Source organism: Filicampus tigris, chromosome 4, assembly GCF_054856515.1.
Source record: "Filicampus tigris isolate MCC_2025a chromosome 4, RoL_Ftig_1.0, whole genome shotgun sequence".
Taxonomy (NCBI): Eukaryota; Metazoa; Chordata; class Actinopteri; order Syngnathiformes; family Syngnathidae; genus Filicampus; species Filicampus tigris.
Genome location: NC_141220.1, coordinates 29900879 through 29927472, shown reverse-complemented (window position 1 = coordinate 29927472; position 26594 = coordinate 29900879). Strand labels below are relative to the sequence as shown.

Genomic DNA, 26594 nt, shown 5'->3' with positions numbered 1-26594 from the left:
ACCAGTCGACAGACAGAAAGACAACGCCAACCACTGTCCAAAGCAAAGCAAATCTAGAAATGAGAGGATCCAATTAACTTCCCGCTCGATCAGTTCTTGCAGATATTTACAATATGAAAAATGTACAAAATGGGCCAAACACAGTGAAATCTAGCCAGACTTGCTTGGCGATCTCACCACAAGTCACAAGAGCAACGTTTGCCGTCTTTTTCCGGGCGGTAGCCACCCGGGTCGTTCATTTTCCACCTTGTGACCTACACCTACTCGTCTTCTCATTTGGTGGAGTGTTGTTCTCACACGTTCACTTGCACATGTCCCCCCCCCCCCCCCCCCCCCCCCACGTAATGACGTCAGTCAGGATGCAACGTTGGACTGGACAAGTGCAAGTTTGTGTTGCTCTCAACAACTTTCAGTTCCAGGATGCACCTTCTGGCAATTTACAAGAGTGCAAAAAATTGGCAATGGCGCTTCTATGCCAAAGCGCTCTGCATGCTTACGGTGGTACCTTGGCTTACCGCATTATGGGGAACCCCCACGACGACCCCCCCACATTTATCAAACACAATACGTTCCACAGTCACCCACGAGATAGAGGCCATCAAAAAATAACACAACTGCAGTCACACACGCTTTAAACGGATTCCCAAAAACGTCCGACAACACACTTTGAAATTGGAGCGGTGCCTGAGATTGACCTTTAATGTGTTCAAAACAAGAGTATCTCAAATCAGCTCATCGGAGGGAGACTTGCTTGCACAGTTCTGCCAATAAGAGCCAAGTGCGCTTGCTTCAAGCCGTTCACTCTCAGTTGAAGGTTTTGTTCATAGTGACAAAACAAAATCGGACTTTTACAGCGGACCGCGCATATTCACCCTCCGGCATTTGCAAATTCACCAATTTTTTGGGGGGTGGAGGTGGCGAACCTTTTCTCCATGAGTTGTGGAAAGCGCCACGTTTGCGTTCATATTTTTAGCCGAGCTCCCACTGACGTGCATTTTCAAATCGTGTTTTCTTTTCCGGCGCGATTATATATTCTATTATTATATCATATATATTATTCTAAATATAGTGAACGTGTGTTATTTGTGGATTTCAGGCTTGGCCCCGCAAATGGGGGGGCTCCATTGCCCATTGAAATGGGGAAGTCGAGCTTTCAATAATGCCGACTACTGGCTGTCACCGCCAATGAGTTCTCCTTTTCTTTTCGGGCGGAGACTTTGACACGACACCACTGGCCGCTTGCTTGCGGAGTGTAGTAAACGAGCCGCCTCTTTGTAGTTAATTGCCTTCAATCAGCAGAGAGGGGAGGGGTGAGCAGTTGCAAACGGCTGAGGGAGGGAGCCGGACAAAAGACTCACTGTGCCAACACGGATGGCTTTTTGCTCACTTCATGAATGCGCGCTGTCCGAGAAAAAGAAAAGAGAAATGGCGCCAGCGGGTACTAGTTAGTCCCGAGGGCAACATGAGTAGCCCTCGGGTCTGTTCTAAAAATAGCTCACCAATGATTGGACACTGTGACTTACTAAGAAGAATGAAAACATTTATTGATTGATTTAAACTTAACATGGTACATGATTCTTTGTAGGGCTGTTCGATTTTGCCGAAAATCCCGATTATGTGACGATTACGATTTCTTTGTGAAATAAAAAATAATGAAAAATGAAGTATTTTGAATGTCTTAAACTGAATTTTTCTTTCTTTGAACGCAAAATGCCAGTCCATTTAACGTAATACGCCCAGAACAATCCATAGGGATTAACAGCATTTTACTTTACAGATTTCATATCTGTTCTTAATTAAACCAATAATGAAAGAAGAAAGGGCATATACCATCTGAAACAAAATCATCAACATGAGTCTGTGAACCAAACAGTCTGTCAGCCAGTGATTTTGCCAACCAGCTAGTGACTAGCCTTTCACCTTTCTCCTTGGTTTTACTTCAACATAAATCAATGATGAGTGCAAAACTGTCACTCAATAATACATTGCACTGTCAAGCTTAAGTACGGATGCATAGTCCGGCCGGCTGGACCAGAGGTCCGTTGGAGAGGAGAAAAAAAGGGTCGGCTTTCAGACGTTGAGTAACTTGCTCGCGGGTTGCATTGTGCATGCGGGGCACACACTACACTACAGATCTATATTTTCCGATTTATGAACTAAACGCTCACTTGCCTGAGCAAATAGCAGAATCGCCGGTAGCCATGGATGGTGTTGTGGTTTTTCCGGTAGGCGCGCTCGTGGGAAGAAGTGGAAACGCAGAGGAAACGACGCTGGTTTAGATACACCGAAAATTCAAAAAAATCTAACGTGCCGATTTGAACGTCCTCAACATCGTTTTATCCAGAAAATTTGGTTTCGGTTCAAAATCGAGCAGCCCTAATTCTTTGGTACCAAATATTCTATATTTTGTCATGTTCCAAAGCGCTTATCCTATATAGGGTCGCGGGGAGTTGCTGGAGCCTATCCCAGCCGTCAATGGGCGAAGGCAGACTACACCCCGAACTGGTCGCCAGCCAGTCGCAGGGCACACATAGACACTGTCACTGAGCGGGAATCCATCCCACGCTGCCCGCACTCAACTCGGGCGTGTGTACCACTACACTATCAGTGGACGTTCTATAGTTTGTTTCAAAATAAAATAGATTGTGTTCAATGGAAAGAATTGCTGTTTTTACTGACCCAAATATATAAATATATATCTATATATATATATAATGATTATTTTTTTCTTAAAAGGAGATTTTAGGGCTGTCATTTTAATACCATGATACTGATTTTTGCTCCTGGTTAGAATCGAATCGAGAATCTGCCCATGCCTACGCGTAGCACAAAGCAAAAAAAAACAAAAAAAATCAATCAATAAATAATAATCCACCAAGTGAGGCCTCATAATGGAAACTTGTAAATTGGGGTGCTTGTAAGTCAAGGTACCACTCTTGACGACAAATGGCCTTCGCGGGGAGAGGAATGAATGAATGGGTGTGCTTTGTCATCACAGGACGCCCCCCCCCAGCCCCCCGCCCCCCCCCCCCCCCCAAACAAAAATCAAAAATCCACTACAACAAACATATTCCAAAATAAAGTATTTCTCAGTGTGTGTAGGCAACGATAGTCCTCAGGCATTCCCTCGGCTGTGCTGTGCTTCACGGGACAAGATGTGCTGGTCACTGTCGTCGGCCACGCTGACTCCTTGAAAAAAAAAAAAAAAACATGCAGAGAGAGTTTGACATCACATGAGATCAAATCATCTCATCGATCCTCCGGGGTTATGGCAGGTTCATGCTCGCCGGTCCCGTCGTCTCCTTGAGCATGGGGGCGGGGCGGGTGGGGGGTGGGGGGGCGGGGCGGCCCGGCCCGGACGTCTACAAGGCCGATACTCGCACAATGTTGCTCTGAGAGTACGCCGAGGCCACGCCGGACGAGCCGTCGGCGTCGGGCGGGGCGGCCAGGCTGACCATGCAGGGGCCGACGTAAGCTTCGTCGCATTTCAAGGGCACCGTCTCGTCCAGTTTGGCGTTCAGGCTGGAGCGGCTGGCAAAAGACGACGCACAAGTGAGCCACGGACGCACAAGCCACGCAAAAGGCAATTCCGATACACGCCGAGACGTGAGCACCTTCGGCTCGCGTGTGCTCGAGAAGCAGTTACCGTGACGTCGATGCTACATTCGCTTAGCCTGTCTGTGGCGTTTTTCCCGTGAGACTCGCCAACGTTGAATTCTCCATTGCGTTGAAGTGTCGCCGCTCCTTTTCGGGTTAGACTTTTCCTCCATGCTGATTTCTGGCGTATTTGTTCGCATTAAGCTAGTGAACTTCCCTTCAACAAATCGATAGGGATCGGTGGAACCTTTTGACCTTTCGATGCTCGTTTGAGGCGTCGCCCGTACGCCAAGACTATCGCCGATATTTGCAGGCGGGATCGGCCCGAATGTGCGATTTCGCTTGGACGATGGTCACCGACGCAGGTCTTTTGGCCCGCCGGCTCGTCGCTCGTCATTTTCAGCTCCGATTTCTTGGTGGTCACGGCCACGTTTGTTGGCCATACATATTGTTTTACGTCATGGATGCAACTGAATTCTGATGGCTCCCTACAAGCGTAACATGGCACACTTTTCGCACTTTTTCACTTTTGCTAACCGTGTGCGGTGCCGTTTGCTGAAGGGAAAAGAAAAACTGGAGCGATAAGCGCGCGAATGCATGCGGACGCCGCCGTCGTTGTCATTCAGCGAATGTGTGTGTTTTTTGTTTGTTTGTTTGCCCGCACGCACGCGAGAATGGAACTTCTTCTCGCAGTGCCTTTGCTGTCTTCGCACGCTGGCATGAATGAAGGCGTTCATCAGTCGAGCCCGTCCGCGAAGCCAATTGTCGCACTCGCCCGGTGTGCTATCAGCACATGCAAGACGTTGGTCGGTTCTCTTCCACGTGCCGCCATCACGCCAGTCGGGAGTCATTTGCGTCTGTGTGTGTGTGCGTGCGTGCGCGCGCGCGCGGCAATTATTTATCTGCTTATCAGTCATGGAGTTGCGTCACATGGCAATCTGTTGATCTCCGGAGGAAACGTGCTCTGTTCCAGACTCGAATGCGGAATGACAAAAAGAACTGCTGTCGCATCTATGCCGGTTTCCCTTCACGGACTCTCCTTTTATATGTTCGCATTTAGCCACGACGAGGCCTTTGTCGGACAAAACGCGACGGCTTGGTTGGATGGCAACGTTTGATTCTTGTTCGCTCCGTGTGTCGGTTTTGCAGGAAAAAAACGTCAACTGGAAGCACGCAAGCACGCTTCGCCTCGCTCGGACTCAGAAGCGCTTAGTTGGGATACCGTTCTGTTTGCAGCGTGTGGGAGGGCAGAAAGGATACCAAAGGTGTTTTTGAAAATATTGCCGGTGACGCGATTGTGCCCACAGGGATCAGTAAATGTTTGTAAACGTGCGAGCGGGACAAACGATCTGTCCGCGCCATTTCGCGAACTTGACGTTTGGCAAAGCAAAGGCTGGAGAGAGTAAAGAAGCGTGGCCATCCCGGCAGCGAGCCGCCGAAGGAGCGGCGGTAGCTAACGACCGCCCATCTCAGCATCTGGGACGTCGCGCCGCGCACGGAGAGGCCCGAGCAAGCCGGCCCAGGGGAAAAGCAAAGCGCCAGGCTACCTGTTGGCCACGGGCCTCTCTCGGATCTGGATGGTGCTCAGCTCCTGGTTGTTTGTGCTTGGCAGGCTGAAGCTGTTCTTCTTCCTGTGGCGCCGCGAGCAGCACGAGCCCAGGCCGTGCGGCGGCGGCGACGACGACGACGACGAGGACGACAGCGACGAGGTGCGGGAGCCCGACTTTTTGATCACCGAGATCTCCGTGCAGTTGGCCTGGAACGTCTGCTCGTCCACAAACTCGTGATTCTGCGGGAAAACCACCAATTTTCGGAGTTTGGTCCATACGGGTGCAGTATAAATAAAGCTGGATCGTATTGTATTGTCTCGTGTTTTCTGTCAATGTCAACAAAAAGTATGGCACGGGGAGGGTTGCTTTACAATCCATATTGACCGGCAACGGAGAGCTCGAACGGCGAATTCGCGCCGAACCTACGTACGCGTTAGGACAAAAGAGGGTTGCGCAACAAATGGGGGAACCTGCACTCTTGCTCTGCCTCATCCTCAAGTCAAAAACATGAGATTGGCAACTAGTCGACGTCACGCTCTAATGCTGAAGAATAAAGTTGACAAGTGCACCTGTCTGAACTGCTGCCACGGAGTCACAAAAGAAAAGAAAAAAAGTAGAAAGTACACGCCTCTTTTTCTCAAATGTAGGCGTTGAACGGCATCTGAAAAAATGAACCCTCAAGTAAGGTCCAGGTAGCTGAACAATCTCCACTAATGAGGAATTGTACTCGGTTGCCTCCCGCCACCGGCGAGCGGCATTTTAACGCCACATAGTTTCCTAATTGGAAAATGAATCATGGCGGGAGCCGAAATGTATCGGGCCAGATGTCCACATTAAGTGCCATCTGCGCCAACGTTGGCCAGCGTCGCGCGTGGGACAAATGAGCATGTCTTGAAGGTCACGCTCGCCAGCCGGTTTGAAGCTCCGCCAGCAGGGGGCGACAATGCCCGCTGGCAACCTTTTGCACATTTCAACACGTACAGTATCATCATCATCATCACAGCATTTTCACTTCTTCTTGATCGTGCTCAGCAAAGGCACGATTGTTGGATGTCTCCAGAAGATTCTCCTGGATGATTATGCTGCGGTGTGGGAACCGCTAAGAGGAGTCTCCCCCCTCCCTGATCTGCATAGAAAACGGTTCGTGGCTAACGTGATAATGTTAAACCTGTTTCAAACCGGCCCATTTGTGACTTGCAAAGTTACTTTTTTTTCTTTTCCCAGTTCTTTCTTACAAGCCCGAACATGCTGATGGTGACAAAGCCTTGGCTAATATAAAAGCCGCGATTTAGCGCCTCTTGTGGTATTTTAGGGTGTAAGAGCACAAAAACAGCAAAAGTGTTTTTGGGCAAATAATGGTTAAAAATCCCAAGCAACGAATGGGTAAACACAAAAAAAGATGTTTTCATTTTGTTGTTTAAAAGCTAGCTAGCGTTGCCTCAACTCTTATGTCAAAATGTGTTCTCATGCTAACGTCAACTGACCAACAAATAATTAGCTAATAATAATAACAACTGAAAAGAACTTCTTACCTTATCCGTATGTCATTTTCACATTAGATGCTGGAAGCGGGTAACTTTTTTTTTTTTTTTAGAACGAATTGTTCTTGTTTGGTTGACTTTTTTTTTAAATCATGTACACGCACACACACACACACTCACGCACACACATACCCCCCCCCCCCCCCCCCCCCCCCACACACATCAGTCAGTCAAAGCTACGAGGAGTGCACAGTGGTGAGTCGCATCACGTTGATAGTCCCGATAAAGGCACAATACAATATACTTTGCTTTGATTCTTTTATACTGCTGTGGTGCGCTCAAATAGTTCCATTAATAGTTCTGAGCCCACATTGCTTTCTGTATTGTTGTTAAAGTGACGCTTTGTCGACTGAAACGTTTTCTGTTAAATTGCTTTGCAAATGCTCGTGTGTTGCGCAGATGACTATCACAGACTGAATGCGGCTTCATCATTGCACCCGCCGTCTATGTTGCAGGTAATGTGCATCTCTTTTCAGTTTTACTGCATTTTGTTTTTAATGTCGTGTTGTTCACTTCTTTGAATGTACTTAAACGCTGCCGCCATTTGACATACTACGTAGTCACGTTCTGCTACGTGGGGTACGTTCAGGGACACTCTGTAATTGAGAGTGAATGTGTTCTTTTTCTCTTTTACTGTAAATAATTGTAGAATTGTAGTCCCAGGAAGGTTGTTGTTTGAAATTGAATGATCTGGTTAAAACACTATACGATCACACTGTTATAATAAGGATTTGATTTCATTTTGTTTCATAAGATCAGATATAATTTGTTTATCGCTTAAGTCAGAGCTACGAGGAATGCACAGTGATGACTATCACAGACTGAATGCGACTTCACCATTGCTCCCACCATACTGTCTTGCAGTGTTGCAATAAAGAGACATCTAAAATCCACCTGAGTGTCCGTGGTGTGTTGAAGCGACAGCGATGTGGGGCTGCAAACTGCCACACTCAGAAGTGGCCCGTCACATACACACATATATATATATATATATATATATATATATATATATATATATATATATATATATATATACATGTATGTATATGTATGTATATATATATATATATATATATATATATACATGTATGTATATGTATGTATATATATATAAATATATATATATATATATATATATATATGCGTATATATATATATATATATATATATATATATATATATATATATGCGTATATATATATATATATATATATGCGTATATATATATATATATATATATATGTGTATATATATATATATATGTATATATGTATGTATATATATATATATATATATATATTTATATATATATATACATACATATACATACATGTATGTATATATATATATATATATATATATATATGCATATATATATATATGCATATGTTTATATGCATATGTTTATGTGTGGCAATGCAAACCGCGCCTTAAAAAGCCACCAGCAGACGCTTGAGGCCTGCGCGTGCGTGCGTGCGTGTGCGCACATCCCAATGGCATGAAGCCTTTATGGAGCTGTCGGTACAGCGAGTGCCACGCAGGAGGGGCTGGCCGAGGTCATTAATAAGGGAGAACAGTGATTTAGCGTCCGGGCCTTGTCGGCGCGGGCCGGCCGAGCTGCGGCGGTGTAAAACGTGTGTCGCATCCTCGCATTTAGAAGCCTCTTCGGCGTCTAAATTATACATTGCGTCAAATCAAGCTACTTGGCGGGAGTAATGTTTCCGGCTGGCTGCAGCCATGTTATCATGGCGTGTCGCTGCCGTAGGGGGATGGGCAGGGCTGATGGGGAGGGGGGAGCGAGCAATATTCCCCCGCCGGCCCCATTTGCAGCTATTTTTAACTCCTGCCGCATATGAATAGATTCCACTTTTAGCGCACGGATGAAAAAGCTCACTTTAGTTCTATTTGTGTGCCGCACGGTATCACGGGCGGGCGCTACTGTTAATCCGGCCCGCATGAGTGATGCGGCTTTGCATGGCCGACCTCCTTTTTACTGGGCTATTTTCGAGTCTGTAAACAAAAGAGGACAAATTGACATGGCTGGTTTGCGCCCACGCTTTTTCTGGCCCCCAAAACAATGACAAATACAGCGCCACCTCCAGCTATGACTTGAATTCCTTCTGGGACCTTCCGTATATTTACAAAAGACTGACATTTTTCAGATTTTGCCAATTCCGATACATTTCATACAATGCGCAAGGTCCACCAAATAGTACGATAAAAGAAATGGCAACTCCAATCGGAGAGGCATAAAAATGCAGCGGACCGCCGCATGCTCGCAGTTGGACACCTGCAGGGTCACCCACTTGTGGATTTGTTTTTTTCAATGATTCAAAAAAAATTGGGAGCCACCCCTCTTTTTTGCGAGGAATTCTTATTGGCCGTTCAGTTCCCTCCAAGGGTTTTGGAACGGCAAGATCAATACCTTTGTTTTTGTTGTGCACCAAAGACATTTGGGTTCCAAATCAGCAGATACGAGACAAAAGTTGAAAATTCTAGCTTTGATTTCCTGTTATTGACATCTGGATGTACGAAAGAACCCAGGACAGAGCATCCCACCCACGTTTCAGGCGAGCAAATGTATTGGAACATGTGACGAATGGCGGCTTCTAGTCGCTCAGGTGGTGCCTTTTAGATTGATTGCTCTACGTTCAATAGCGCTAGTTTGGGACTTTGGGTTGTACCAACTGCACTTGCTGTTACGCAAGACCTCAGGCGGTCTATGGGAGCAAATCCAAGCGTTTTGAAGAGGAGAGAAGAGATGAGAGCAAGCTCAACCTCCACCAAAGTGATGGAAAGGCCAACGTACGGAGAAAGAAAGCATCTGCTCATGATCCCAATCGAGCCTCGACCCCAATCCAGTCTGCATTTCACCTCCTGAAGAGGTGACCGGAAGGGAATGGCAGAAACAAATCTGAAGTGAGTGACGGCCTGGAAAATCGTACTTATCATGAAGAATGCATCGCTCGATGCACTTGTTGCAATCGAGACTTTTGCCAACAAATGTGAAATGTGGTACTCACTTTAAGTTCATTTCATGATGTCCGTTGTTTTGCGCCCTTGAAACAAAAGGTTTCAAGGTTTCAACTGCCCTGAGTTGTCGAACACGTGTTGAAACCCGAACCCATGTCTCACGTCACGTTCGTTCGTCTTTTGATCGGAAGCCCAAATGTCTTCGGTCTACAACCAAAACAAAGGAAGTGACCTTGCCGTTCCGATACCTTTGGAGGCCCGCTGAGTTCTAAAACTGTAGCGGACACACTGCAGAGTTGTGAAAGTTGAGCGTCAAGCGGCGGCAGTGAGAAGCCAGGCGCCGGCGAGGACACCGTAGGGCCTTACCGTGGTCTTCTCCAGGCAGTGCAGCAGGTGATGGTGTTGGCTCTCGAAGGGAGGGCTGGCCGACTTCCCCACCAGGGCTTGTCCGGCCTCCTTGGAGGCCTTGGAAGACACAAAGTGAAAGAAAAGAGACGCGGCGGCGATCAATGAGCAGCCTGGGACGTCGGCCGCGTCGTTGCTCGATGCGATGAGTTTCAGGCAACGGCGAGCTCAGCTCAGTCATGTCGTGGAGTGGACACAAATGCCGATCTGTAGCGCGGCAGCCAAACTACTGCGACCCGGAGGTGCGGGACAAAACGGCAAGCTTTACTTTTGGGGGGTATTCGTTATTGTTGTCGAGAAGGACCGTGGGAAAGTCCAAACGGGCCATTGAGTGCAATAGCAGTGGCGCGCCTGAGACACAGATCGAACACACTGCCGCAAACACAACACAGGACCGGAAAACCAGCAACACGACGACAGCGCACGCCCACGCACACACGTTGGATGAAGCTCTGCACGGCTCTGGAATGGAAGGTGTTAGTCTGCGCTCACAGCCGGGCAATGTTCTCCAAAGAACACACAGCGGATCAAAAACAGAGTTTAGAGGAGATGCGAGGCTGACAAGGCAACCTCCGGAGGCCACCCGCTATCCAGGAAGCCCTTTCTTTTCTTTGATTAATTTAGCCCCCCGCTTCCCTCCTTCCCCTCCAAACGCTGTTGGACAGACATGCAGAGCTGACTGATGAGTCGGTGTGACTGTAATGGCTGTTCTCCGCCACGAGGCGAGGAGGCCCGCCCGCCCGCCCGCCGCATGGACAGAGCGAGCGAGCGAGCGAGCGAGACCGTTGACCAAGCATGTCAATGCCGAGAGGCGAGAGGTGCGATGCAACAGGAGAGAGACGATCACACGGAAGCACTGGGATGACGGCAGAACCACCCAAACCCCCGCCCACCCCCCAACCACCACCCCTTCCCTCCCCCGTGAGTGCGGTGGCATGGCCCCCCGCCCCCGCACCCCCAGACCCGACAGTTGCCCTCCCCCGAGCCGAGCGGCATGCAAGCGTCAGCGAGGCCCCCGGCCGGTCGGCCCCCGGGCCGCCGCTTGGCCCCCCCCGTTACCTCCTCCAGTGAGTCGATCAGGAGCCCGTTTTGTTTGTAGCGCATATAGGCATTAGTGCCCCGAATCTTCGCAGCGCGGATTCTAGCGAGCCGAGTTTTCTGTTTGAACAAACAGACCTCGGTTTTAGCCTTTGCCGTCTGACTCGTTGGCCGCGTCTGCCCGTGGCGGCCCCGCTATTCGGCCGGCGGCGGCTACGCTTGACATCGACCACCAGCGCATTCTGCCTTAGCAAACACTTTCAAGGCTGGGGCAAATACACACATGGCTATTGGAAAGCTGCATCGCTGACATTATTGCTCTTTAAGATCATCCCGGCTGCCGCTGAAATGGCTGCGCAATACAAGATGAATACTCTGCAAGATAGCGTTTGTTCTCCGACGGTTCTGCGGGGAGAAGGCAAGAGCAGCAGAAGGGCAGGAGAAGAGAGGCGAGCAGCGGGGCATTTCGTACCCTCTGGGCCCGGCGCTTCTCGGCCCTCTGGCTCTGGTGGTAGATGCGGCTGAAGTTGGACACGATGACGGGCACGGGCAAGGCGATGACCAGCACCCCGCTCAGCGAGCAGATGGAACCAAACACCTTCCCCACGATTGTTTTGGGCACCATGTCGCCGTACCTGAAAGACGCAACAGCCAGGCAATCAACACCAAAAGGAAACTTTTGCAAAGGACACGTCATGAAAATGGACTTTGGAATTGCTTGAATACCGTCTGCAGGCTGCCTGCAGCGTCTTCCCGCCCCTCAAGTGTGAAATGACACATTGGAGGAAATGGTCTACCTTTGGGCTGCGCAATTCATCGAAATTCAATTACAATTACGATGATTGCACTCCACGATTACAAAATTGGCATCATTGTGAAAACGATTGTTAACTCATTCACTGCCAGACATTTTCAGACCCTCTTTTACCCTAACGTTTGAAAAAAGTTGAAAGAAATATCAATGAATGCCTGGGATTGAACGGCTGGACTGTGAAAAGGCAAGTCAATTCGTCGATGGCGGTGAATGACTTCATATGCGCTTTATCTAATGCATTATGTTTGGATACACGAGGAAATCATACTCAAATTGCCCCCTTTGCCCCCTTTTTTAAACATTTTATAATAACTAATTGTATACATTTTTTTGTTTGGTCCAAAAGGAACTTAGCTAATGATAGTGGTTCCAAGAAATGGATTTGTCTTGATATCTCATGTCAGGCCGTAGTGGTCTGGGTTCACATGTTGACACTAGCCCGCGGGGGCTTTGAGCATGCGCCATTCATTTGCAGTCTGGATGCGGAGGAGTGAACAGAAGTATCTCAAAGTCTCCACAAGCTTCCTCTAACACCACGAAAGGTGTCTAGATGGGGGAAAAAAATTGCTAAAGGGGTTGAAGAGGCAGCAGCACCCAACATGCTTGCTTCATCACATGCCCAAGCTATGCCCTGACTGTTTTTTGTGCCTATGCACCAGACAGTAGTTTAGAGGACCCACCCTTTTTGGAGTCCTTGGAGGGTGTGCTGGACGAGCGCTCCCCCTTGGATGCCATCATTCTGCTGGGGGACTTCAATGCTCACGTGGGCAATGACAGTGACACCTGGAAGGGCGTGATTGGGAGGAACGCCGCGCCCCCATTTCAGATCGGCGGGCCGTTCATTCCAATCACCCGAGCGGTGTTCTGCGACTGGACTTCTGTGCTCGTCACGGATTGTCCACGACGAACACCTTGCTCAAGCATAAGGGGTGTCCATTTGTGTAAATGGCACCAGGACACCCTAGGATGATTGACTTTGTAGTCGTATCATCCGATTTGCGTCCGCGTGTTTTGGACACTCGGGTGTAGAGAGGGGCGGAGCTGTCAACTGATCACCTGGTGGTGTGTTGGCTCCGATGGTGGGGGAAGATGCCGGTCCGACCCGGCGGACCCAAACATATTGTGAGGGTTTGCTGGCAGAATCCTCTGTCAGAAGGAGTTTCAACTCCCACCTCCGGCAAAGCTTTGCCCTCGTCCTGGGCTAAGCGTTGGGGACATTGAATCCGAGTGGACCATTTTTCGTGCTTCCATTGTTGAGGCGGCCGATTGGAGCTGTGGCCATAAGGTGGCCGTTGCCTGTGGTGGCGGCAATCCCCGAACTCGCTGGTGGACGCCGGCGGTCAGGGATGCTGTCAAGCTGAAGAAGGAGTCCTATCGGGCCTCTTTGGCCTGTGGGACTCCGGAGGCAGTTGACGGGTATGTTGACGGATACCGGCTGGCCAAGCGGAATGCAGCTTCGGCGGTCGCTGAGGCAAAAACTCGGACGTGGGAAGAGTTCGGCGAGGCCATGGCAAATGACTTCCGGACGGCTTCCAGGAAATTCTGGTCCACCATCCGGCATTTCAGGAGGGGAACGCGGTGCACCGTTAACACCGTGTATAGTGGAGATGGGGCCTGCTGACCTCGACTCGGGACGTTGTGGGTCGGTGGGGAGCATACTTTGAAGAACTGCTGAATTCCACCGACACGCCTTCCATTGAAGAAACAGAGCCTGGAGACTCTGAGGTGGGCTCTTCTATCTCAGGGGTTGAAGTCACCGAGGTGGTTAAAAAACTCCTCGGTGGCAAGCCCCCGGGAGCGGATGAGATCCGTCCGGAGTTCCCGATGGATGTTGGATGTTATGGGCCTGTCATAGCTGACATGCCTCTCCAACATTGCGGGGACAGTGCCTCTGGATTGGCAGACCGGGGTGGTGAAGAATGTGGGAGAGTTTTTATCAAAACCTGGGAACTGTTTAAATTTGCGACCCTCCCCCCCCCCCAAAAAAAGAACAAAATATGTCTCCTTGAAATAGTCCAAGCCAGAGTTTTTGTTGCATGTCTTTCATGGTATTTTTGGATAGTCTTGAAATAGTCGCAGTGACCTCGGAGTACTCCGCGCCTTCAAAAACGTGAAGTTAGACATTTGAAGTGGCTTAGGAATAAATAGCACTTGTGTGAAGTCTCTTCTCCACGTGCTATTGTGCTGTTCCACTTAAGGGTCCTTTGAAATGCAATTCTGCACGCACCTGCCGGCTGGGCCTAATTCCTTCATGTCGTGACCAAGCGTCCCCCGCGACCCCCGTTCGCCAAAGCACTTGCGAAGGATACAACCAGCCAGCGGTACGGCATTGAGGCGAGCGAAAAAGCCGGGAACGGCGGAGACATCTTTTGAAGTTGGAGCGTGTCTTGTTTTTGTTCGGGCTTGTGCGTCGAAGCGCATCTTACATTTTTAAATGCGAGCGCGTGATGAAAGCAGAGCTGCAGAGAGAGAGGGAGGGAAAAAAACAAAAACGTCTCTTTGGAACGTATCCATGCTCCCCGCCTGAAAGGTCAGTCAGATGATGCATTAAATTTCTTAAGGAGGCTGCGGATGTGTGGCGACAAGCAATCTGGAGTCTTCCATTAAGAGAACAGCCACTTTCTTGGCATGTTGGCCCAACCTTTAGCACTGACGTCAGCTCCTTTTCAATACGGGTTTGCGCTCGCACATTCGCTGCTGGGAATTAACTGAGTGCAATTACTTCATGACTGCAAATTCTCGCTTAATTACAACCTCATATCATGCCTAGCGTTTTAGTGTGAGGAGAGCAAAGTAGACCTTGTTAATTTCTCTCTTTCTGATATTGTATTATCACTTTGCTGTAAGACAAAGCAAGACGTCTGTGGTTGACGGGTGCGGGGGTGCGGGTGGGGGTTGTCAGGGGGGGCGCCATTTGCATGAGGCAGGTCGAATGACGTCGCCTAACTAGGCAGACGCTTCTTGGAAGCAGCTCAGGTTGTATTTGAACCGTCTCCTTGCACGAAAGGTACATGTTGTAATAAAGCAAATTTGCACTGTATTGGCAAATATAAAAACACGATAAAAAATAATGTCAAGAAAAAAAGTGGTGTTAAAAAAACCCCTAATTAAGCCCAAAAGGCGCACACCCGCACAAAGTGTAGTGCACTCGTGCGTTGCCCCTTTAAATGGGTCAAGCCTCCCAAGAGGCTGCCTCGTCGTGCTCCTCTCGCGCTCTCTGTCCCCCAAAAAGTGTATCGGATCTCCACAGAAGTCGGGGCACTCCTGTGAGCAGGTGCCCGTGCATTTATTTATTTTCCCCGTGACCTTTGACTCTTAGCCCATATTTGAAATGTGTCCATGATTTGGCTTGCGTGGCCAACGTAGGCAGGCTTGCTCTTTCATTTCAACCTCGGCGGATAACGGGCGCAGAGGTCAGCCGAGAGAGACTTGAAAATGGCCCTGGGTTGAGATCTTGATTGAAATCTCGGAGGAATGTGAACCAGTCAGCATTAACAACAAATGATGCCGCCGCACATTCACAGAATGCTATTTGCTATCCACGGCCTTGATTGACAGCAATGCTCAGATGTTGTTAGCGACCAAAAATGATTTGGAGCGAATACTTTGTCTTAAACAACCAGCCGTTTCTGGTATTTGGGAATTGTCCGTCTAAGCTAAAAAATACACATCCGGGTAAGTTGCCACTTGTTATTTTCAGCTAGTTTAGCATTACGCTAGGTTCACACCCATCGCGGATTAGCTTTCCGCTTCGCTCTATTCGCTGGCGTTTGGCCTCGGGAAATTTGAAAACCGAGTGCCGCAGCTGCTTCATTGGCGCACAGCGGAGAGGGGAGGGGCTTCGGTAGAAGATGACGACATCATTTTGCCACATCGCAAACAAGTGGCCGACACTGTGCTAAAGCGTCTTGGTAAAGTTCAACAGCTGTAAACAACTCAAGAAAGAAAGTAAAAACACAGCAGCTATTGGAGGCTCCTCGCTCACGGTTCTCCCAGCCTGCTCCTTTTTTGTCTTGTCCCGGTAGTGGTAGCTGGCCGCGTTATATAGATGGGGATGTCCACAAACGGCAACGATAATCTTTTCCACCATTTTGCGCTCACCGCACTCAACCCGCCGAGTGTACAGGACGCTGTGCGTGAAGTAGTACGCCCCGATGCTGATTGGCTGCCGCGAAGGGGACCCTGTGAGGGTTTTACCCGCCACGAATGAACAGATTTTGGCTACGCGTCCCACCGCTCCGAGCGCAATATCCGCGCCGCGCCGGCCCGCGTCAACTACATTACCTTCAATGGAATCGCGCAGCCGCAGCGGATTCGGTGTGAATGCTGCTTTGGCGAAGTTGTTTTGCTGGTGCAGGACTTGTTGTCAGGTAAATGCTGATTTTCATGTCTGCGTTGACCTGAGATTGTGAGCGGTTGTTGTGGTGTTCCAAAACGCTTTTGCACTCACCTGTAACTCGGGCACTCGTAAGCCAAGGCGGGACTGTGTTTCTATTCCGCGTGCGGTGAGGGGGCGTTAGACCTCGGAACTTACATTTTCCTCTTCCTCGAGAACTAGAGATGATCTGGTCTGCTCAACCCAGATGAGAAAAACTCTGTCACTGACGAACAGCCTTCAAAAGGCGCCTTTGAGATCAGAACGGCTGCGGCACCATTGAGCAGTGTTCATTGTCAGTTCATTCCAAGGTAACATTCCAATTAAATCTCTCTTTATAATCACTCTCTCTTCCCGTCTCCAGTGGGTCCTTGCAACCAATGAAAGCCAGACCAGCAAAGCAGAGCAAACACTCGTACTGCTGCACACGGAGGTGATTATCATTCACCATCATGACGCAATTAGGGAGCGAGGCTTGATTTCTCGGATGCAGGCCCGACCTCGCCGATAATGACTGCAAATCATCGGCGCGTAAGATGCATGTAGCTGAACGGCCCTCCGCAGACAAGGCCGCTGGCAAGCGGCGCCCAGGCTGAAAAGGGAGTCGAATGAGTGATTCGGTGGCTGTGGTTTTTTCGCCGGCCTCAAGACGGGCACCCGGCGCTGCGGAGAAACGCAGGAGATGAATGATGGAGCCCCAAAAGGGTAAATGAGCTGAGAAGACCGTCAGCTCCTGAGAGGAAGACGGATGCCAGGCGGGGAGGACTTGAGCGTTGCCGTGACGGCCGCCTGGCTCTCAAGTGAGGCGGGCAACGTATGGCGACATGGCCGGCTGGCTCTTCCCTAAATGAACTCGTCTAATGCCGGCGGCCGTCTGCTCCTTGAGTGAGCCATTAGGCCTCGGGTGTCCGTCAAGGCGGAGCCCTACGTTGACGGAGCTTGGGCGCAAAGATGTCAGCGTGGACCTTTTAATGTCACGCGTGGCACGACTTCATGTCTGACGATTTGCTTTCGAACTGAGTCATCTCACAGATGTCATTAGTTTTCCAGTTCATTACAGGTCAAGCCATTTCTCGATGTAATCACAGACAGAGCTGGGAAGCAGGTGTCAATTAGGGATTGCGGCGAGGCCATTAAGCAGCAGAGCTTTCCTGCTAGGCACACCGGCGAATGGGGCAAAATTTGGAGCCTTTTCCCTCCCTTGCCATCAAAGTCGGCCAACGCCCGTTTGCCAGATGTCCCCAACAGATCATCCCGAGCGATGATCTTGTGCCGTGGCGTGTGCTGAGAGTGACTTTTCATGCTCAGTCTGCTCAGCAAACGGTCAGGGACACAACAATCACAAACGCTCAACCGGTTCGAGATTTACGATCCCAAATGCCAAGGTCGGCCGAGCCGCGGACGCCACCATTGGGCGATGAAAGCGGCGTGATCTGAAGCTGGCGCTGATGTCAGGGACACGCGCACACCAAAAGTGAAAGATCTGCGACGCGATTCACCAAAAAACACAAAGACAATAGTCAGATTGTTATCTTGGTGTGGTAGCGGACGTTTCTTTTTTCCCTCCTCCCCGATCCGCTTGTAAATCGTCGGACCGACCGACAATGGTAAATGGCAAACCTGTTCGGTATTAACAACTCCGGAACAACAGACGATTAGGAAGCAATCTGTAGCTCGCACAAATGACTGTTGCACAAGAACAAGCTTTGAGAGATCTGCCACCATCCAAATCTCCTCCCTTAGTGCAAATGTTGAATATGTCTTATGAATCCGATCACAAATATGAAGTTGTGCCAATCCACTTTTTCCGTCCCTTAAAGCGAACTGGTTGTGTTGAGTGTTTGTGTGCCGCGACTCACAAGTCATTCGCCACAATAAAAATGACAAGAATTGGCGTTTGCATGGGAGTTAATACGGAACTGTGGGAAAGTTTCTTCCATTTTGCTTTTATACGAGTACTCAGCCTCCTTTGTAGTTGTGGCCACGTGCTGCCTCTCACAATTCAGTCTCGGTACTGCACCAGATATCGGCTGCGGAGCAGGAGACTCACAATTAGGGATGCTCCGATTGATCGGCCACCGATCGCGAGCGGCCCGTTTTCGTCAAAAAAGGACGTGAGCGGAATATTTGATCGGAGCCTTTTATTGCCAATCCCCCGAATCCGATCACCCGCGTCTCATGCTTGGCAGTCTCCAGCCATGAGAGAGCAGCCTGTGCGCAGTGTTGCGTCACCGCCCCCTGATGCAGTGCCGTCACAGCGCAGTACAAGTGACATGACTGCCACATTGTGGCTCATAGTTTTCAAATTTACAGATAATCCATGTGATGTGAATCGGTATCGGCCGGTCTGACTCACGGATAATGGTATCGGTGTCATAAAACCCTGACCGGAACATCCCTAGGCACAATTGTCCATGGAGATATGGTTGAGTGAGGTGTGATGTTTTGCTCATCTAGAGTAGCGCGCACTGTAAGTGCGGTATGATGTTTTTCCTTATCGTGTGGGGTCTCTCACATTTGAAAGAAAGTTGCAGATGTCAAATCTCTGCGAGCGTCGAGCCAATAAATGGGGCCTCTCACACATGTTGCTGGAAATGCAAAAGCAAGTAGTCATCTGTGGAATAGAATGCATGGCAGCTCTTGCGGTGATCTTAACCCCCCTCCCCCCCAAAAAAGGCAAAGAGCTCGCTGGAGAGAGAGGCACTCGCCGTGATGGACTCTCCATAAGGGGGAGGGAGCAGAGCTACATGTAGCATCCCCGCCTCCTTCAGCGCGTAGAAATTAAGAGCGGCGAGAGAGAGAGAGAGAGAGATTAAAGCCATGTTGGAGCTTTGTTGCCTGCCTTTGTCTCCGGCAAGCAAGTACGCACGTTTGCGAGCCTGCGCCGACACGGAGGTGAGGCACCTAAGATGGATGGCCAGATCGTTATCCAGCCCGCAGCGGAAGGCGAGGCGTGTCGAGATGACTGAGTATCAATTCCCCGGTCGCTTCCACCCATCTGAAGCCTCTTTGAAAGTGTCTTAAAAAACGGGATCTGTGGAGGGTTTCGCCTACACTTGAACGGCGGCAGACACAGTTCTTAGAACAAAACCATGCAATAATTACCTCGCCGATGGCTGAGACGGAGGCATTTTCTCGGTTTGTTAGTTAGCGGGATTAGGCAAAGAGTACGCAAGCCGGCGGACGTGCCGAGCGCGAATCCTTTTCCATTTGACTGCAAATCCGGATGAGAATGCAGATAAGGACTTGATTTTCTGGCTTTGCCACGTGAGTCGCAATGGAGGCCTTTTTGTCGTTCGGCACGAAGCAGTGGCCTGCTAACGAACATACGGACAGTCACGCCGACGGAAATGTCTTTGCACACTTTTTGCCTTCTCTTTTTGTCATTTAAGGACCAAAGAAAAGAAAATTTCGCTCAAATCAGAATGCAAATGTTGTCTCATCAGTATGATGCGGACTTTTCAAATCATTCTCAATGAACCAGGAAGTGGCATCCCCCCAAAATAAAAAAGAAGAGTACAGTTCGTTCGTCTTACCATAACCCTTCAAAGACGTACGACGACAGTTCGTCCGACGTTATCCAGTATGTTGCGCAAGACGTTGACTGGCCATTAGCGGGACAGAGCGCGTTGCCTTTTGCTTTTGCTTTTGCTTTTGCTTTTGCGTGGACAAAAGCCGTGCTTTGGACAACAACGCCTCATTACTGCCAGAGTGAACACTGCTGTGACAGTCTTTCCGAGGGAGAGGAAGAGAGAGAGAACATTGTTTTAGTGTTTTCTGCCGCTTACTTTTTTGTGTTATTCATTTAAAGTTTGAACTGTCTGTTATTGTATGACTAATTCTTACAACATGCACAGCAATGGTTATTTGAACCTTCTCTATCAATAGTTGAGTTGATTGGATAGCCACTGTAGATAGATACTGGATACTGTTGATAGATAGATGGATAGAAAGAGTGATTGAGAAATAGTGACAGGGAGGATGTGAGAGATAATGAGAGCATAAGAGAGAGTGTGACAGAGCGGCCGGGACAGACAACAAGATCGGGAGAGAGAAAGCAGGCAGAGAGCTCGATAGTAGAAAAGAAAGAGCGAGGGATGGAAAGTGAAAGCTAGCGAGAGGTGGCGAGAGAGCGGCAGATAGGGAGATAAAGCTCGAGAGAGCAATACTAAGTGTGAGAGAGGGAGTGAGCAAGAGCTGGTTAGAGCGATAGATAGTGATCGTGAGATAGCTAGCGAGAGATAGAAATAGAAATCGAACTAGCCGAGAAGTAGAGCGCATGAGATATAGTTGGCAAGAGAGCTAAGTCGCAAGATGGATGGAAAGTGAGATAAGCAGAGAGAGAGAGAGCGATAGCAAGATAGCTAACTAGCTAGCGAGTTAGATGGCTTGCGCGCTAGCTAGTTCATGGTCACGATGGCATCGACACAGATGCCGTTGTTTATTGCAAGAACGTGCTCAATACAAATGGCTTGAAAACTGACTTTAGTGACGTAATGTTGCTTTTCTTTTTTTTTTTGCTGTGACACATTTCGTGGCAAACACACTTGAGAGCACGTGTGTGCCTGTGTGTGTGTGGGGGTGTGTGGGTGTGTGTGTGAGAGAAAAGGCCGATAATTTGACATCTAGTTAAAGCAACCCCCCCTTCCGAAAAAAGCAATCTTGTTGCTTGATTGTCTTCCAGAAGCCCGTGTCTGAAATCTGACTGCCATCTGGTTAGTGAGAAGCCGGAGTAGAGAGAGGAGAAAAAAAAGGGAAAAAAATCAGTATGACTGTACAGATGCGTCATTTGTTTATTTCTCCTTTCGGAGTCAGCGCGCATCTTTATGCTCAGACTTCAGATGTAATTCAATTCTTCAGCTGGGATGGATGCCAGTTGTAAGAAAAGCAACCCCGAGCATGATTTTGTCCATTTGTTCCAGCGCGGCGCAGAGAAAAGAGCTCTTTGGATGTTCGGCGATTGGCAAGAGAACGGGACCGATGGTTTCCGAAAGTGCAGCCCGGCTTGAGCTTGTGCTGCCATCCCAAATCCCAAACACTTCCAATGTGGAGACTTTTTCTTTTCTTTTTTTTTTTTTTTTAACAGTATGGCAATCCAAGCTTTCACTTTCACCTCTCTTACCTTTTTTACCCCCCTTTTTTACGTAGATACTCAAAATAGTAAAACAAAGCAATTGAAATGAATATATGGAAGAAAAAAGCGCGCCTCATTCCACTCGTCTACTGAAGCGTAGATTGGTGGGATGCGAATTTGGTACCTGGGCCTCCAGTGGGGATTTATCAAATTGAATCCGCCTTTAATAGCACCAATATCACCTTGCAGTTGCAAACGCAGTCCAGACTACCGGAAAACGCAGCACGAGCACCCAGCTGTGCCGCGTCCGTCATCTGGAGCAGACCACAGTCAAGATTGGTTTCGTCACATGACAACAGAGTCCATTCTACTCGTCAGTCACGATGATGATGAAACGCATGAACTTGCGCGGAGCGCAAGAGGCCCCCTTTGCTCGTCAGCCAGTTTTGCTGGAACCAAGCGATGCAGACTGCCCGTGTTTTGGGGGCGGGGGGTGGTGGACGGGCGGCGCTCAATCAACAAAGCATTCTTTCTAAACGCTGTGCTATTACCGTCGATGTTCCGTTCTGTGGTCCAGCACTACTGGCTGCGAATAACCTGGGAAGGTTAGATTGACATGGCAACACATCCATGCTGGAATCTGATTGGACCAGAAAATCCAGCAAACACTTGCGTATACTGAAAGCAGTGCAGCCAAGACAAGTGCTAGCAAATGAACAGAATAGACGCTGGAATAATTGAGTACAATTTCATGGGACCAATTGTAAATGCTCAATTGTCAAAGGTCAGCTCCCGTGATAGCGTTTGACATCTCACCACTGGGTACGCAAATCCTTTTTTTTTTTTTTTTTTTTTTTTTTATAGCAGAGTTTTCAAATGTGAGAGACCCCAACACCTGACCAAAAAAATATCAGCATGTGTGTCTGTTTACTGTTTATCATGTAGCGGATGGTGTGGAGCTGGCGCGAAAAGCGATTTTGCCCAGGGTTGACGAATGACGGGAAAAATGTTCAAATAGATGGATCAAGCATAGACGGAAAGCCCTTTATTTCGTCGGCCATTCGTCTATTTTTCGCGGCGAGGCTTCGATGGCCGCGGCGAGGAAAATGGTGATTTGTTGTTGCTTCGGGGGGACAGAATTGAGTGAGGGACCAGGCTGTAAACAGGCTTCCATGGCGCAGAGAGTCACTGTGAGTCACTCCTTCTGTTCAAATATCGACCCGGAGGGTGCTATTGAAGTTTGCGGTCGGAATCGCTGACGGAAGTCCCTTTAAAATCAAAGGCGGACCGGCCTGCAGGAGGGTACTATTTTATTCCCCCCCCGGAAAGAAGGCGAATAACGGACGACGGAAGGGTACCCGCGCTGCAGACTGATGCCGAATAACCAACGCGCGCTCAATTTGGAGTCAAATGCCGGGCTGTGGTCGGATGTGACATCGCAGCCAGGGTGTCCAAAAATGAAGCAGGTCTCCGTTTCTCACTTCAACGTCCACCCGGCGTGGTTAAGTCGACTCGTTGACTAGTCGATGGATCGGTTCATCTCCGAGTGCGGTGTCAATTTGAGATCACCGCCGCAACCCGCCGCAGGATAATCGGTTTGGATGATTTTGGAGAGACTTTGGACAATCTGCCATTTGCTTGGGAAGGGGGCAACAAGCTCATCTCTTTTGGCCTCAGTTATCGCTATGTGTGTACCCACTCTGCAGTGGAGGTGTCCACAGTCCGGCTGTGCGGTATTTATTTATTTTTTCCCCCCGGCAGGCTTGAAATGCAAGCCTTCACTAATGCAAGAAAAGCAAATGGAAAGAACGTGAGAAAGAGAGTCTGTCTGTCTGCCGCTCTTCTCTTCATCTGATTAGTAAAATCTAACGAGATCTTGAAGTCGCTGGACTGTAAGGTGCCATCCTATTAAACGTGCCACGCTAAAGACATTAAAAAGTCCATTTCGCCAAACGACACTTGGATTCTGCTCCACTTTGAAGTCACAATGAGACGCGCCGCAATGCGACTAATTTCATTAGTAAATTAGGCATTTTGATTCATCAAGTGATTAGAATCAAGTAAGCAAGCAAGCCAGGCGGCCTCTCTGGAGCAATCGAGTGCACTTGTTTCATGTGAATAATTATGCCGATGAACCTCAAATTAATTTCAATGTCAGCCCCGGCCTCAACCCCCCCCCCCCCCCCCACGAGAGGCATTTAATTTAGCATTCCACTGTGTTTTGCCACTTCGCATGTACAACCAAAGGAAAAGCAAACCCGTGCTGAAAAGTCCAATGTCATCTGCTGTGCATGCCGACCGACCGTGAACAAGAAGTTCTTTGTCATAACTGAGATAAAGGTGTCAAGGTCGTCAAATTGTGTGCGTGTGAGAACAGGATGATTAAATCTCTCCCTTCAGTATCAAGGTTCCTCACCATCCTTTTGTTTCTGACATTTTGTGTTCAATGAATGAATTTAATAAGAAGAACGTAAGTCATGCCAAGCAAATGACATCAGTTTTAAGATGTTGTACGAGTGACAAAATAATACATTTTTGTCCTCAACTATAGCTAAGGCTTGTGTCCATTTTAGAGATAGACCGACGTTTTTTCAGGGCCGATACCGATTATTAGTAGTCAAGGAGGCAGATAAGCGATATTTGGAGCCCCTATTCATTTTCAGTGACAAGGAAAATATTGGCTTCAAAATCTCCTAAAACTCTTAACTTTGTTGAAACGTCTTTGAGCAAATGTTTCTTGAACAATTTTTCTGATTTGCGTCATGTCGATTTTTTTTCTTTTTTTAATTATTATTATTACTATACATTTTTGACAATGTTCTTCTTTGTTATACAATTCTAACCAAACATTTCAGGGGGCAGCCAGGGTCGTCAGCATGTCTTGAAAAGTTCAATGAAAACTTAAGCAATGGCTCCATATAGTTTTTGACAGTAATTGAAGCCCTCCTAAGTTTCAAAATGACAGAAATGTTCCACTTTTGATTTCAACACAGTTTTAAATAGATTCATTCGTCGATATTCTCAAATCGCAGACTCTCGGCGCCGATAATCACTTGAGTCGTCCATCCCTAGTCCACATTAACGCATATAACGATTGATCTGAATGTCCCTTTCTCCCCCCGTTTGAACATGTCGCAGTCCCCTGATGCCGACATCGTCGCGATTCTATTTCTGTTGCGTCTCCCGACCAAAGTTCACACAAACAAATAAAGACGTGCTGACATCGGCTGAACGTCAACTTTGACAGCAAGAAAAGGTTGGGTGGACATTGAAAGGAATTCTTGCGAACTCAGCGGCATCATGCAAATACCTGGTCGAAATGGGCGGAGCCTAAAGTCCACATGCGGGTGTTTGAAGCATTGACTATTTACAGATTAAAAACGGAGGGGGACAGTCTCTTGAAGTCTGCGGCGACCGAACATTGGTCTGCACTTCCTTTGTTTAAGAGCAGTTTAAAACACGTTTGTTTCGGCAAGGAATTCGGGAATTTTTTTTATTTATTTATTTTTTTATTGAGGCTTTTTTGGCAAAGAAGACCTGTGAGTGCTTGTGCAACTATTGCTTCTCTGCAAAGGGGCATCGTCAACTACTGGCCAGGCAAACGTGGACAAGAATCACTTGTACAACTCTGTGCAACTTTTCCTGTTCTGACTGGGCGGTTGTGTGAATATAGGCGCCATTTATTGAATAATAGATGTATTATTTACGGAAAAACTGTAGCACATGCAAGGAAGCAAGGTGGCGTTCTTTCTTCAAATGCTGAATGGACAGTAAGTTGTTTGAAGGGGACCTCAACACTACAGACTGTAACACGCAAAGGAGTCATGGACTGCCCCGAATGTCGGCACTCCACTCAAGGAATGATGACATCACATGGCGTATTTGGGGAGCGGCTTGGCGGCCTTTTGATTGGCTGTCGGAATATGTTGGAGGGGCGGCGGTGTTGTTCCAGGAAGGAGCTGTCTCATTGAAAATGTCCAAGTCCAAAAGTCTTGTGCGAGTTGCGAAGCAGCACGAGAGCAGCAGCGCCGCGTTTGGCTTCATCAACTAGCGCTATTACGACAGCTAATTGACTGATGCGTTTGTTGAGGAACATTTGTGATTGGAGATTGTGCCGCCGCTGGTGTGTTATTTTCCCATCTAGCTGCTAATGCGCCGTCCGCGTTCTTTGTACGAGACGTGCGCGCGTGCAGTCGGACGTTTGCTGGAATTTCATTGTGCGCCGGTGCGATCGCCAAATGCTGCCACTCTTCTGCTTTGGTTTGTTGGGGAAATGTTGTTGTTGTGGTCCACATAATTTGCATCGAGTGTGCGATTCTGCCCCGTCTTTTATTATGCCTGACTGTTGTCAGTTGAAATCATTGTTTATTGACATGGGCATCTTTTTGCGTGCCCTGGTCTGTCTACGGCTGTTAGGGGGAATGGAGGCGCGCTTAGGTGCTTTTCACGCCGCATAACTTTCTACTTCTATTTGCAATGCCATTTGTTGGAGCGAGTGGCGCCGTCAATGTCCTTTTCCCCTCTGTCAAACAGGGCAACACGAGGTGGAGCCAGACGGGGACGGAAGGCCCATGCTTTCTCTTCGACCTTCATCCGCTCTCGTCAGCTTCTTTTGAGGTAAATCACTTGCTTCAGCTACACCGTTTTCATGGCCAGCTCTGCACGTGAGAGCAAAAACGTCATCATTTATGGTCATAATAGGTCGGGACAATTATCGGCGACAATATTGGCCGCTATTTTGTCAAGTCATCGGTATCGGCCTTTTTTCAAAGATATCTGATGGCCGATTATAAACCAACTTAAAACTGCGTTAACTTCAGGGAACTATTTATTTACATTTTCAGTTCACTTTATAAGAGATTCTGCTGACCCTGGGAACACGCTGCTTTTTGTTTGAAAACAAAACAAAGATCAGTGAAATTTGAACATTTTTGTGATTTTGAAATTTTGGACAGTTTTACTTACTGTAGAAAACTAAAGGGAGCATTTGTGAAAGTTTTCATTTCACATTTCATTTGAGACATGCTGATGATGCTGGGAGCTCCCTGAACTTGGTTAGAAATTCACAACAAAGATGTATATTATGGAAAAATTTCTAATATTGATTAAAATGTATATTTAATTTAATTTAATTAAATATGTCTGAACAAAGATAAGAGTTGTATTTTTTTCAGCTGTTGACGCTGGTATTTTCCTTTTTAGTGAAAATGAATATCGGCTCCAAATA

The 26594-nt window shown here is 48.2% G+C and overlaps 2 protein-coding genes across 6 annotated transcripts in view; one reads left to right on the top strand and one right to left on the bottom strand.

The window, feature by feature from the left end:
• Positions 1 to 3019: 3019 nt before the first annotated feature.
• The window catches only part of kcnd2 (potassium voltage-gated channel, Shal-related subfamily, member 2), a 49954-nt gene continuing 26379 nt past the window's right edge, over positions 3020 to 26594 (bottom strand). For 2 of the 4 annotated variants that reach the window (XM_086028502.1, XM_086028499.1), the window contains 5 exons: positions 11577 to 11739; positions 11126 to 11224; positions 10028 to 10126; positions 5145 to 5386; positions 3020 to 3531 (listed from right to left, as the gene is read on the bottom strand). In XM_086028502.1, coding sequence (XP_085884628.1) covers positions 3363 to 3531; positions 5145 to 5386; positions 10028 to 10126; positions 11126 to 11224; positions 11577 to 11739 — 772 coding nt within the window. In that variant the 3' untranslated portion in view covers positions 3020 to 3362. The remainder of the gene's footprint in view (positions 3532 to 5144; positions 5387 to 10027; positions 10127 to 11125; positions 11225 to 11576; positions 11740 to 26594) is intronic. The other 2 variants (XM_086028500.1, XM_086028501.1) reach the window with 2 other exon arrangements.
• Positions 6137 to 26594, top strand: part of LOC147149420 (uncharacterized) — a 64367-nt gene continuing 43909 nt past the window's right edge. For both annotated transcript variants that reach the window (XM_086028512.1, XM_086028513.1), the window contains exons 1-3: positions 6137 to 6287; positions 7088 to 7143; positions 25901 to 25984. In XM_086028512.1, the coding sequence (XP_085884638.1) occupies positions 7106 to 7143; positions 25901 to 25984 (122 nt within the window). In that variant the 5' untranslated portion in view covers positions 6137 to 6287; positions 7088 to 7105. The remainder of the gene's footprint in view (positions 6288 to 7087; positions 7144 to 25900; positions 25985 to 26594) is intronic.